The following is a 14665-nucleotide window of genomic DNA, read 5'->3' as shown; positions in this document are numbered from 1 at the left end:
GATATTACACATCACATCTTTATTAGTGATGCAGCTTATGATGTTATTATTCAAAGGGATTATACGAATAAGACAGGTGAATACGGTAGGACTTGTCATAAAAGCCTGATCAGTAGGCATCCAGCACCGAGCAACTTTCAGACCTTAAGAGATCTTCAAGATCATTTGTGTCCTCTATTAAATTCTTTAATGAAATAATGCTACATTATTAAATTTAAAATGACTTCCTCCAAAAAATGTGTTCCAATCAAAATACTAAAGTGATCAAATTATTGTGGATTTAGGATACTTATTAGAATTAAGAATGTGTGTTTATTGCAGAGCATAGACATATTTGACCTGTAGAATACACAGCAAAAAGCCAGGTTTTCTCTCAATACATACCATGACTCTAAACCTGACAGCACTTTACAAAGACTCATTACATAAACTTACATACCACCAGGATGAAAGATTGTAAACCAAGCACCCTGATAAACTAATGTGTGCCACCTCTGGCAGGATCCGCTCTTTTTTAAGCTTCTTATGCCCTTGTTTTTTGGAGTTTTTTGTAAAGGCTTTAAAAATCGTGCAAATTAGCCTGAGGGGCTCCAGACTTTATTAACACCTATGGAGCCCAGACTTTGCATAAATTAAATTTTGTTTTGTAAAAATTAGCGCAAAGAAAAGCAGATCCAGCCAGAGGGAGAACACACCAGTAAGTTGACTTCCACATTGAAAGTACAAAGCTATAGGGTCACCCATCTATTACTTATGCTAAAGCTGCCGGGAGAGGTAGGTCACCTGACCCATCGGCAGAAGGTGACGAGACATGCAGTGAGGTCCCATGTTCTATTCGCTTCTGGCAGAACGGAAGGACAGATATTACAGTATGAACACTCCCTACTTCATAACCACTCCCAAAGCAGTGGTTGGTGGTGTGATGGTAAGCTAGCAGGACACAGGGCATCACATGAAGTGACCAGCCGGACTTGGTGGCTTTATAAACACTTTACCAGTGTAAGTACTATATGGGTGACCCTATTAAGTTATTGTAGTTACCTTGCTAAAATGTTGTATTAGTGGCCAACCCTATTAAATGCCAAACCAATTAAGTGGCACAGTGGGCCCTCACCAGCAGTAAAATAAAAAAACACATTTCTAACAAAGGCAAACCTTTGAAATAACCTGCAGCAGTAAATACCAAACTGCAGCTAGCAATATTTCTACAGATTACTGAGCTCACAAATAGAGATGTATAGAAATAAAAACACTTCCATAACATGGGATAATCAAGAGCTTGACAGCCATAAGTAAGTAATAATTGCTGAATATTCTCATGTCTCCCTGTGACAGAGTTTTCTCCCCTGTTTTCTATTCAGTTTCTGTTCTTCATAGGTGATGTAGAAGGGGGCGATTCATGTATTGAACAACCACCCTATTTTATTAACAACCATGAAAAGAAACCATGGATGTGCTAGGATAGCAAAACAAAGTATACAGTTAGATAACTTTACTTTCCTGTACAAGTCCTCTAATCAAGTTTTCAACACAAATACATGTTTTAAATCTAGTAGAAAAATACAACTACTAACTATCAGGAAACTCCATTCTGACTGACAATTAACTTTAGACTGGAAACTGTTTCCCCTACTGTACAGTTCGCAAGGACCAGGAAGAGTCTTCAGCTGTCAAAAACCGGAAACCCTAGAGAGAAGTTAAAGCAGTTTATTACTGCTTTCGGCCTCTCCTTTCCTGGCTGTATAGTTTTAGGAAGTAAATAGATTGATGACACCTCTATAGACCTGGCAATGCTTTGAAAGAAAATGCTAAACAGAGTTGCTTATAGCTGCCCAGTTATAGTCAAATACTAGTAAAAATAAAAATAAATAAATACACATATAGAATTATAAAGATGAGTGTGAGCATGTATGTCCACTTTAGGAATATGTACAGTCGCACTTACAATCAAAACATTTTGCACAGATCCCTGTGAACGGAGAAAAGTCGGATGCTGTGATTGGAAATTTTCACCATGTGCTTTTAAATATACACTTGGTAACCTAATGCCAAACTACAGGAGCCATTGTCTGTTGTGGCAATTTGCCTGAATAGCAACCAACTGCAGCTTGGCTTCTATTTTGCAACACGTCATTAACATGAACTCTGATTGGTTGCTATGGTCAACAAAGGACTTTATTAGTATAAGACATTATGTGAGTTAATATTATTAAGGTATTAGGTCATCTCTGATACTCCAGTCACATCTAGACCATTATATCATCTCAGATGGCTGCAGATCTCAATGTGACTTGAGTATCAATTTAGAGTATCAGAGATAATATAATGGTAATCACACCCAGAGCAGTAGTCTTATATATGCCATTAGATCACCTCTAACACTCCACTCACATCCAGATCTCTCCACTTTTATATAATTTCAGATGACTGCAGCTCTGGATTTAACTGGAGTTTCAATCTGTTGTTATATCTGGAGTATCAATCTGCTGTTATATCATCTCTGATATTCCAGTCTCATCATGAGATGCCTTCTTATATCTGCAAGTAGGGGATACTTCTTGAATTATCTCGTAAAATGGTCTAAGGGTTGAGAAGAATACAGTGACTATTTATTCTGAGCTTAGTAATTCATTAACAGAACACCAGAACTACAATGAAGAGTGCCACAGGGGCATAGCAGAGTGAGAGCTATCAGCACCTTTGGTTGTTAGAATGGTTGTTAGAAGGACAGGGAGAAAAGCTATAGATCAATAAATAAAACTTCATAAAAGTATTTCCTTTTTCCTGAACCACTGATCTCCTATGGTAGGCAATGAAGTGGAATCTCTATTAAGAGAAATTTGTTAAACACTGGAGAGCAAACCTGGCTATAGCAATTATTGTCCAAAGGACAACTACACTTTGCCGCTGAGAGGAAAGCTGCAGGGAATTGATTTATTAAATGGAAAAAGGCTACAGTGGTATTCCCACGAAGGCAATATTCTTACAAATACTCAAGATAACAAACTAACAAGTTCTGTAATTCACTGTTAGTAACAAAAATACAGTATTTCACATATAATTTAAATCTGCCCTGGTGTACACAATTTTAGTTGCCCTGGGTTGCAATTGTATATCTTCTATCTAGGGTCAGACAAGGCAGATTCTTCTAATGAAAATCTCCTTTATACTCACTGCAGTGCTCTCTGCCTCCTGCCCTTCCCTAGTGCATTCCACGAAAAGCTCACACACACTGCTGCGGCATACAGTGTGCAGAGACTAAATCTACTAACTACAAGCAAGATCAGATCTTTATAGCAGGGGACTGTGTGTTTTATAGCTGAGGTGTAGCAGAGACTAAATGTGTCATTGTGCGTTATATTCATCTCATACATCTTATTATCTAGGATTTGTCTCATCTCTCTTTTTTCTATGTGTCAAATACTACGGTAGTAGATTGTTCAGAAACTAAATCAAACTGTATATAAACCCTGTACCATGATCTAACCACTCTGTCAGCACACAGCATTTCAAACAGCACTAGAGGAATCATGAAGTGTCTTGTTAGAGAGTCCGCACTCCAAACTCTAGGAGCTAAAACAGCAGTACAACAGAGTAAAATTGTTACAAAAGGGGGTTTAACATTATCTTTATTTTGTAAACCTCACTAGGGGATTAAAATTTGAGAACTTTCTTTCATGGGAAAACCCCTTTAATGGTAACAGTAAGCATCTTTTACCAGAAAGCTATTTTCCATGCTAGGGTAGTGCTATAAAAGTGACGGAATCTGACCTGCACAGTGGAAAGTGCTTTCTGCCTTGGGCTTAATCAACTGCATAGTGGATCAATGGATGATCATTGGTGGTCCCAAGTGTCAGATCCTAATAGTATTGATGCCCTCTTTAATTGTACCTTAATCAAATGTTTATCCATTTCCCAAGTACTCATGTTTTTATGTTCTATGTAAATTCCCTTTAAAAAAAAAACAAAAGCTTACAAGAATTCATCTACAAGGAAGAACTGTAGCTGATATGCCATTATTCTATGTGGTTATAGCTCAAATATCATGATATGTTGTTTATGACTGAAATCATAATGATGAAATACTACAAAACTTTTTTTTATTGGATAAGACATATAAGAATATTTCATGTCAAACTTGCACCAGGCTTTTCATTGGCAATGCAAATTAAGCAACTTCTATGCAGATAAAAGAACATTTTTACACTGTTTAGAAGCAGAAGCCAATGAATAACAATGCATGTAACAAATGCTCGATGCAACCAGCTCTGCGATGCCAGTATAATATGCCAAGAGCTCTGTTCAATCTAAATAAAGAAAAAGGGAAGCAATATGGAATAGAGACAACGTGAGGAAATATTTGTTTTCCTTGTTCAGTGGATAAACCTTACCAGCTCACGATACACTCCTTCTGATCTAACTTCGCTTCTGATTATCTTCTCTCTCTGGAAAGATTCCCTATTTCGACTCCCTCCAGCAACAGCATTGAGATTGCTTCCAACATTACCACCTCCTCCGAACGTCTTGGTCTGAAGATAAGAGAGGTTGTGTTAAGGTAAACAACTCCCATATAAACTCATCCTAATCATTCAGACATTATACGGAATACAACAAATCCTCAAGTTACTGGTTTTTTTTTCAATTGATTCCTACAAACTGAAATCTAATCGTTGCCTGCTTCAGTCTTGTCAGTATTTAAAGTAGTAAAAAAATATGTTATATAATGTTCACGATTATGAGCTACCCTGAACTGAATTATGACAATAAAAGTAAATGGAAAACTATATAGCGGGATATAAAATAACACAAGCGCAATATCCAGAGGAGTTTTACGCTGAATCCAAGTTTCTGCCGCTTAAACGCCCAGCCGTATCTACAGATGCCAGAGAATGTCATCACTTTGTCAATAATTGTGTCCAGCGTCCTAATCAGAATATTAATGCATAGATTATTAGGGTTTATTTATAGAAAACAAGGATGAGGTTTTGGCATCCAAATTTCCTACGCCAGCCAGTAAAACAACATAAATTTATAGGCCCATGTTTATCAAGCAGTGTACGCAGGAGGACAGCAAATAAACACTGCAGTCTCGAGGGTCCATATCATCCCGAAACAGGATGAATAACATGAAGCTGATGTCTCGACATATAACAAATGTATTGACATATCAGATGTATCTGATTATTTAACTCCTTAAGGCCGAGACCCTTTTTTGTTTTTTGCATTTTAATTTTTCACTCCGCACCTTCAAAAATCTGTAAACATTTTTATTGTTCCATGTACAGAGCTCTGTGATGGCTTGTTTTCTGCGCAACAAATTGCACTTCTTATAGACAGTATTTAACATTCCATGCTGTGTACTGGGAAGCAGGGCAAAATTCCAAATGCAGTGAAGTTGGTGAAAAACCGCATTTGCAGCGTTTTCTTGTGGGCTTGGATTTTACTCTGCATCCCAAATAACATGTCTACTTTATTCTTTGGGTCGGTACAATCTCGGTGATACCACATTTGTATAGGCTTAATAATGTTTTTATACATTTACATAAATTAAAACCTCCTGTATAAAAATATAGATTTTTATTTTGCAATCTTTTTCATACTTCAGTGTACAAAGCTGTGGGTGGTGTGATTTTTTGCGACTTTTGATGACGTTTTCAATGCTACCATTTTTAGGACTGTACGGCCTTTTGATAATTTAGCAAAAAGTGCCATTTGCGAATTAAGGTGCTATTTTCCGTTACGCTATTTTGATAGCTCGGGTATTTCCGGACGTGGCGATACCTAATGTGTTTAGGATTTTTACTGCTTATTTATATGACTTTTAGGGAAAGAGGGGTGATTTGAATTTTTAGATCTTTTTAATATAATTTTTTTTTTAAACAAAATTTTTTTTTACTATTTTTCAGACCCCCTAGGGTACTTTAACCCTAGGTTGTCCGATGTTCAAATCGTGCCATCTTTTTGAAGCTGCCGGCAGCTTTGCTAGCACTGATCATGGGTATTACTGGTAAGTGTTTGCTGCAATATGCAGCAAAGACTTACCGGGTATGGAGAGGGCCCAGCCCATGAGCCCTCTCCATGCACCTGCAACCAACACTTGATGTAGTACTACGCTTTTCAAACTGCTGATTGAAAACAGGCAGAAGGGACGGATCCTCCATTCTCCTGATTCTAGTTCCATATGTAGGAAGTGAATTCCAGACTTATATGCTATATAATATTCATACAGCCCAGGGACCATGGCAGTTTTAATACGCCCATAATAGTTAGAGTCAGATTAGTGAATGCAAAGTTTTTCAAATCGCTGCATTTTTTCTAAGCCATACAGCTGGGCCATGTAAATTCAGGCAATCATTCATGTGCATTTTAAGAAGAAAAAAAAATAAAGGAATACCAGTATCTATGGAAAAGTCTATTTTAGGTTCATTAGCTATAAGGTTAGCTACTCAGGTAAACAAGAATCTCAAACCTCTTTGCTTTTTGCCACTTCAGCAATGGCAGCAGTCCTCTGTTTTTCAAACTCATCATTCTCCCCAATGGATCTGGTGACACTAGGAGCCTGCAGCGTTTTTCGGCTATCAAGTTCCCTGCTGTCAACTGAAGTAACAGATGCACAACGCTGAGGGGTATAAAAGGGCATTATCAGTGGTCAACATATTTTCAGTGAATTGCTGGACTTGTACTACACTTAAGCTATGGAGATACAGCCAAATGTCATATACATAATAGAACAAACAGAAAGATAGTAATAAATTATTTATAACTGTATTCATTAAATTTGCACATAACTGCACCTACTTTTTCACATTGTAGACTACTACATTGCTTGAGAACGACAAACTTTATTATTTAAAGATCTTTATTATTAAACATATTAAACAGCTTCTATGTTTACTTCGAGTGGAAAGAAATCTGTCCGTGGTCATGTGAGTGACATGACAACGGCACCTGACAACGGACATGACAACGTGTCCATCACATGACCAGGGACAGATTTCTATCCACTGGAAGTAAACATCAAAGCTTTCTATAGCAGGACAGCAAGCAGAGATCTAGAAAAGAATTGATACAGAAAGTATATTAGAAAATTGTATAACATTTCATTACATAAACAATATCAAATATTTGCTTAAAGTGGACAACCCCTTTAAAATAAAACCAACAAAAGGAGCACTGCCTATATTGTTTACTGTACATAAACTGAGCAAATTTAGTGGTTTTGTGGTTAAACTATCTCTAGATTTACCAAAATAGGTTTTTTCATGTTTTATAACACGAAGGTCACCGATTAGACATCGATGAACCTATGCCAAGAATTGGTCATCCCTATGAAAATTGGGTAGGGGTCGAAAAAGCAGAACCAACATAGATAAGCTATGAAGTGGATGTGAGGCAGACGCAGATGGCTCCATCCACCGTTTACTGCCTATATCAGAGAAGTAGGTCTCTGCTCTTAGCTCTGCACATCCAGTTTTCATTTCATACTGCCGACCTAGCTTCGTTGTGTGGGACTAATGCCAACAACTACTGTAAGCTTGGTAAAGCACCAAACTTCATTTTTAGTTGTTAAATTGATAATTCTTTTCAATATCCATGATTTCAGTTTGTTCATTTAAAACATTCAACATATAGTACAATAAAACCACGCAACAGATCTAGCGGGACAGTCCTGGATTTTGGGATGCGTTCCAGTCAGAAGGAGGCATGTCCAAGGACATCAACCCTATCGGCGCCTGCCCCCATTTCTCTGCATCATCTCTGTGCCTCTTCTGCTGCTGTGATGATGTCATCCTGCCTGCCGGCTTCAGGGCTGTACACAGACGTGCACTGCAGCTTTTGTCCCTCGTTCCGAGTTGCAAAAGATGGGAGGACTGACCACTATGATGCAGTAAAAGATTGTCATGGACAAAGCATCAGTTCTGCCCATAGTAACCCTTTAGTTATTTAGTCTGAATTTTCAGATCATCTTCATGTTCTACATATTCCAAAGCATTCTAGTAGTGGAACAGTACGAGAACTATCCTACCTGTCCAAAAGGCACAAATGGTGGAGGTCCTCCTTCAGTTCCAATATTGCTTCGACTGTGCTTTGATAAACTCTAAAAAAAAATAAAGAGAGATGGTAGGGAAAAAAAACTGAAAAAAAAACCTTAAAATAATGCTGATAATTTCTGTTTATAGTAAACTAAACATTTCTATAGTAATTTCCATATGCTGCTTGCACTGTCAGAATTACATTTTGGTTAACATCAGTCACTATTATATGTAAAAATGTGATCCAAGCACACAATAAGCAGTTTAAGGAATTTAATAGGATATACGGCCAATATTCATGTAAATGTTTTCGGCTGGTGTAGCAGTGAATATTCTGTATAGAGGAGCCTAGGCAAGGTACAGCACTTTGTACCTTCATAATGATCTTTATCCCATTGTCACACCATATTTTGTGTGAGTTTAAAGGGAACCTGTCACCCGAGTGTCAAGAGTATCATGTCCCTTGATAAAAATAGCAAAGTACTGTAAATACCAATATTCTGTGTCTGTGTTATATGGTGTGTGAAACAAAGTATGTATGTAAAACTTTACATGGCTCCCTGACAGTTATTCCTGAAAAGTATAATTTTAAATGACAACTTATGTCTGCTCTGTAAGATATTCACTGCTTTCCTGGGTCCTGGCCATCCTCCCCCTGATGACATTGTCAGCTCACTGTAGACAGACAATCTCTATCAGTGCAAGGACAGTATGTAGTAGGGGGCGATGGGCAGGAGCCAGAAAAAAAAAATGCTCGGTAGCGGTGGAGCCGCGTCGTACATTGGGACCACCCAAAGGTGAGTATGTAAGTTTTTTTTTTTTAAAGAGCTGGGCTGGCTGTATACTACAGGGGGCTGGGCTGGCTGTATACTACAGGGGGCTGGGCTGGCTGTATACTACAGGGGGCTGGGCTGGCTGTATACTACAGGGGGCTGGGCTGGCTGTATACTACAGGGGGCTGGGCTGGCTGTATACTACAGGGGGCTGGGCTGGCTGTATACTACAGGGGGCTGGGCTGGCTGTATACTACAGGGGGCTGGGCTGGCTGTATACTACAGGGGGCTGGGCTGGCTGTATACTACAGGGGGCTGGGCTGGCTGTATACTACAGGGTGCTGGGCTGGCTGTATACTACAGGGGGCTGGGCTGGCTGTATACTACAAGGGGCTGGGCTGGCTGTATACTACAAGGGGCTGGGCTGGCTGTATACTACAAGGGTTTAGGTCAATAGGTTTACCCAGTTTTTAGTGGTAAAATTATACTTGGGTCCTTAATTTCAGGTACTTTATTTCAAACACCATATAATGCAGACATTAAAAAAAAACACAAAAAAAACATGTTTGGGATATACAGTACTTTGTCTACAGCAACCTGCTCCCTTTAATTTTGCCCTTCAAAAGAAATTTTTTTAGGACTTTTACTTTTACAATTATTGAATAATAGAGAATGGCTACCGTGTGTTTTGTAAAAGGTTATTGCACACTGCCCTAAAAAAATAATCATAAACAATAAGTAATGCCTTTTAGACTTTCATATTGGCTGGAGCATTTATCAGACATTTCAGACATCTTGAACCCTTAGGTGCAGAAATTCATGTAAGCAATGAATTTGATTCATGTCTCCCACTTTGAGATCAATTCCTAGATTCATACATAGGGCAAATTAATCAAATTGATTTGAATAAATCATCAAGCCCTAGAACAAAGAATATAATATACCATATAAAAAGTGATTGGCATTTAGTAAAATAGAGTAGATGCAATTTAAAGACAATTATGATCACCTGTTCTAGGCCCTCATCATAATTCTATAAAACAATTGCCAATATTAATCTCCAATTTCGAGGCCCACAACTGTATGATATTCTGAATCTTCTCAGATTGCTCTATAGCAGGCATTTATTGTGAACAAGACCAGAACATGTTATAATTTGCCAGAAGAAAATCTTTCAAGCCTTCTATACTGAAGGAGCAGAAGCAAATACAGGTTTTACTATCCACAGCTGCAAATACTGTACAAGTCATTACAGGGCACACTCTGCAGATTATTTGAGTATCCAACCAATGTGACAAACCTATTTAGCAGAAACGAAGGATGCAGCAAAATAAATTGCAGTCCGCAATAGACATCTCTTAAACTCCGGAGAAGTATTTCTATTAATTTAGATGCAATATAAAAAGATCATATTGGAATTCCAGAGATTTTAGATTTGGGATGCTTTTCCTGCCTTGCTACACTAGTAACCTTCTCTTCTTGGTAGCTATGTGACATGCATGCAAAAACCTGCTTGAATAGAGCCATAAATTGGGGGAAATGGAGGCAGTGGCTGTAGCCAGCGACTTACACATTACTTCTTTCAACTGCATTAGATGTATATTTATCTGTCCCTGTTCAGATGACACACATTTAACATACAGTATTACAGGCGGAGGAGATAACCAACACAAGTCACATCAATTTTTATTTCTGGCTTCATATGCCTATTGAACGGGTGACATGTGTCTATTTACAAGCAGGGTACAAGCATGATATTTTCTTACCAGTGCAAATGTCATTTTTATATTACATTTCTGGAATATCAAAGTGAAAAATATTTTAAAGACTGTATACGTAAGGTGGTCACTGTAGTACAATGTATTTATACAGGAATATTTCCCTCAATATAGTTTATTCCCAGAAAATTGCAGCAGCCTCACCTCAGGTTGCACAGGAATAAAATCATACATTGGTGGCCACAATGCAAAGCAATGGGATGTATCCAAGAAAAAAATCAGTTAGAAACGCAGCCTGCCTTGTATATACATAAAATATCATAATTAGGCATTGCTTCATTGCTCTATGGCCACAAATGTACATTTACTACTTTCAATGACTTTACAAAGCACATTTGATAAGGGAACCTGTCACCACATTTTCACATATAAAGCTAGTGACAGGTTCCTATAGAGCTCTATTAACTAACTGCCACCCTTCTTTTAGCGGAAAATTGCTTCCCTTACATCCACAGAAGTCAACTTTATGTTATATTCCTTGGCATCAGTGAAAGCTTGTTCTGCTTGGCCAACCCCTCCCTACACATCCCCATACCTCTTCTCAGCATGTCATGTGACCAGGGTGACATCATTACAGGGCCTTTAGCCTCCTGTAAGATAGTGATGGGAATTCTGGCTCATTGGATCACTAAGAAGAGTCGCTAATTATATAACAATGCAGAATGTCTTATCCCTCGGCTATGACTTCATGTTGGTGCTTGATCATCAGCTGCCACAAATTCATTGTCCCAGCTCTGTAGCATCATGGTGAGCATTACTCTCTATAACAGTGATGGCGAACCTTTATGAGACAGAGTGCCCAAACTACAGACAAATTCCATGATTTACCGTGAAGTGCCAACATGGAATTTTAATTAGAAACTTATTGCTACCTGTTCTTCAACATATTTCAACTGTATTGGCCTTTCCTCTCTGTATAGGAAGAATGGTTGGTCCAGCAGGAGGACCTCCAAAGACATTGCAGTTCTTTCAACAGTTCTCACTTTTCCTGCAGTTTCAGACAGCCAATCAAGTGTCGCTGTAAATTAGCGCTGAGAACAGTATTTCTTAAGTTGCCTGGGACTGCAAGAAGATTTGGTGGATTTGATCCTATTTGGCGAACTCTGTCCTGGGCTGATGGCCTGAGTGCCCACAGAAATGGCTCTGAGTGCCACCTCTGGCACCCGTGCCATAGGTTCGCCACCACTGCTCTATAACGTCACAGGGATTTTTAAGATGCCACTACAGGTTTTTTTTTTTAATGTGTATTCCTCTATTCAGTGTGCTCAGCCGCAGACAACACACACAGAAAGCTTTTCTACAGCATCAACATGTAAACTAATAGGGCAGCATAGTGGCTCAGTGGTTAGCCCTACAGCCTTGCAGTGCTGGGGTCCTGGGTTCAAGTCCCATCCAAGTTAACATCTGCAAAGAGTTTGTATGTTCTCTCCGTGTTTGCGTGGGTTTCCTCCCACACTCCAAAACACACTAGTAGCTTGATTAGATCGTGAGCCCCATGGGGACAGGGACTGATTTGTCAAGCACTGTGTAGCTTGACACAGAGCTTTATGTGTGTTATATAAAGGAATAATTATTATTATTATTATACTTATTATAAAGCAACAGAGACTTAAAGGTCCATCAGGAGGTGCACAACAAAGCTACTTTTTGATATCCCGGCATCATTGATTATTACTTTATTATTCATTATGTTACAAACATTTTGTTTTTATTAGCTTTTTAAGGCTCATCTTCTGTATACTATGGTGCAGAAGTCGAGTTAACCCTGTTACAAGTGTCTTAGATGCTTGTACAGGCAATCAGGCTATCAGCACATTATAATGAATGGGGAGGAAAATACACATATACTGCCTTACTGTAGAAAATGGCACTTTTTTGCCATTTAAAAAAATAACAAAAACTATCAAAAGTGATCAAAAGTTTGTAAACATAATTGAAAACATCATCAAAAGTCGCAAAAAATGACACCATCCACAGCTCCGTACACCAACGTATGAAAAGGTTATTAGCGCAAGAAGACAGCAAAAAAAAAAAAAAAAAAAAAAAAATAATTTTGTACAGGAGGTTTTAATTTTTGTAAATGTATGAAAACATTATAAAACCTATACAAATTTGGTATCTGCGTAATCGTATTGACCCAAAGAATAAAGTAGTTATGTCATTTGGGGAGCACAGTGAAAGCCGTAAATTCCAAGCCCACAAGAAAATGGCGCAAATGTGTTTTTTCACCATTTTCACTGCATTTGGAATTTTTTGCCCGCTTTCCTGTACACGGCAGTGAATATTCAATGCCACCATTATGAAGTGCAATTTGTTACGCAAGAAACAAGCCATCACACAGCTCTTTACGTGTAAAAAAGTTATAGATTTTTGAAGGTGGGGAGTGAAAAATGGAAATGAAAAAACAGGAAAGGGCCCGGTCCTGAACCGGTTAAAATAGCCCCATGGGGATAAATCTGCACAGGGTCTTTTCTTCTCTCTCCGTCCTGGCCGTCAGCTGCAGAAAAGTCCCGCTTTGCTGCCCTGATGAAAGGTCATGTGATCAGAGCCCAGTAATCCTGTATGCACTGCTCCGATCACATGACCAAACACCACAATGCCTCACACACTGATAGAGAGACCTGTGCTCCTCTCTCTCTCTCCCGTATTCAAGTCTGTAAGGATGGAGGAGGGGCTCTCAGCTATCATGTCTGCCGGGATCATACAGCACAAAGTGTGGACACACCGCTTCCTATGCAGCCTCCTCCTATTTTCAGCTCTGAAGTCCAGACCCCTATGCTTATATTATGGAGGCAGAGGTCGCACTAAGATTTTTACAGAAGGGTAATAATACTCCTCCTCCTATTTTTGGGGAGTATTTTTAGCCGAGGAGGAGTATTAAATTTTTTGTAATAAAAATATAAAACTTCTAGCTGTATATAATGTTAACAGACGCTATTCATACATGAAAATCATCTTCACCGCGCGCTCACTACACACACACACAGCAGCACGCTCACTACACACACACACAGCAGCACGCTCACTACACACACACACAGCAGCACGCTCACTACACACACACACAGCAGCACGCTCACTACACACACACACAGCAGCACGCTCACTACACACACACACAGCAGCACGCTCACTACACACACACACAGCAGCACGCTCACTACACACACACACAGCAGCACGCTCACTACACACACACAGCACGCTCACTACACACACACAGCACGCTCACTACACACACACAGCACGCTCACTACACACACACAGCACGCTCACCACACACACAGCACGCTCACCACACACACACACACACACACACACACACACACACACACACACACACACACACACACACACAGAGCAGCACGCTCACCACACACACACACACACACACACACACAGAGCAGCACGCTCACCACACACACACACACACAGAGCAGCACGCTCACTACACACACACAGAGCAGCACGCTCACTACACACACACAGAGCAGCACGCTCACAACACACACACAGAGCAGCACGCTCACACACACACACACACATACACACACAGAGCAGCACGCTCACACACACACACACACATACACACACAGAGCAGCACGCTCACACACACACACATACACACACAGAGCAGCACGCTCACACACACACACATACACACACAGAGCAGCACGCTCACACACACACACATACACACACAGAGCAGCACGCTCACACACACACACATACACACACAGAGCAGCACGCTCACACACACACACATACACACACAGAGCAGCACGCTCACACACACACACACACACACACACAGAGCAGCACGCTCACACACACACAGAGCAGCACGCTCACACACACACAGAGCAGCACGCTCACACACACACAGAGCAGCACGCTCACACACACACAGAGCAGCACGCTCACACACACACAGAGCAGCACGCTCACACACACACAGAGCAGCACGCTCACACACACACAGAGCAGCACGCTCACACACACAGAGCAGCACGCTCACACACACAGAGCAGCACGCTCACACACACAGAGCAGCACGCTCACACACACACACACACACACA

General features: G+C 39.9%; 1 protein-coding gene across 1 annotated transcript in view; it reads right to left on the bottom strand.

Annotated features, from left to right (window-relative positions):
• TDRD3 (tudor domain containing 3) overlaps nucleotides 1-14665 on the bottom strand; it is a 181175-nt gene that overhangs the window by 44327 nt on the left and 122183 nt on the right. Inside the window, exons 6-8 of the mRNA XM_072135308.1 lie at nucleotides 8027-8098; nucleotides 6470-6619; nucleotides 4392-4529 (exon numbers count right to left, since the gene is read on the bottom strand). Of these exons, the coding sequence (XP_071991409.1) occupies nucleotides 4392-4529; nucleotides 6470-6619; nucleotides 8027-8098 (360 nt within the window). The remainder of the gene's footprint in view (nucleotides 1-4391; nucleotides 4530-6469; nucleotides 6620-8026; nucleotides 8099-14665) is intronic.

The sequence above is a fragment of the Engystomops pustulosus genome, chromosome 2 (genome assembly GCF_040894005.1).
Source record: "Engystomops pustulosus chromosome 2, aEngPut4.maternal, whole genome shotgun sequence".
Lineage (NCBI taxonomy): Eukaryota > Metazoa > Chordata > Amphibia > Anura > Leptodactylidae > Engystomops > Engystomops pustulosus.
The sequence above is the reverse complement of the archived record's forward strand: the minus strand, read 5'-3'. Positions and strand labels throughout refer to the sequence as shown.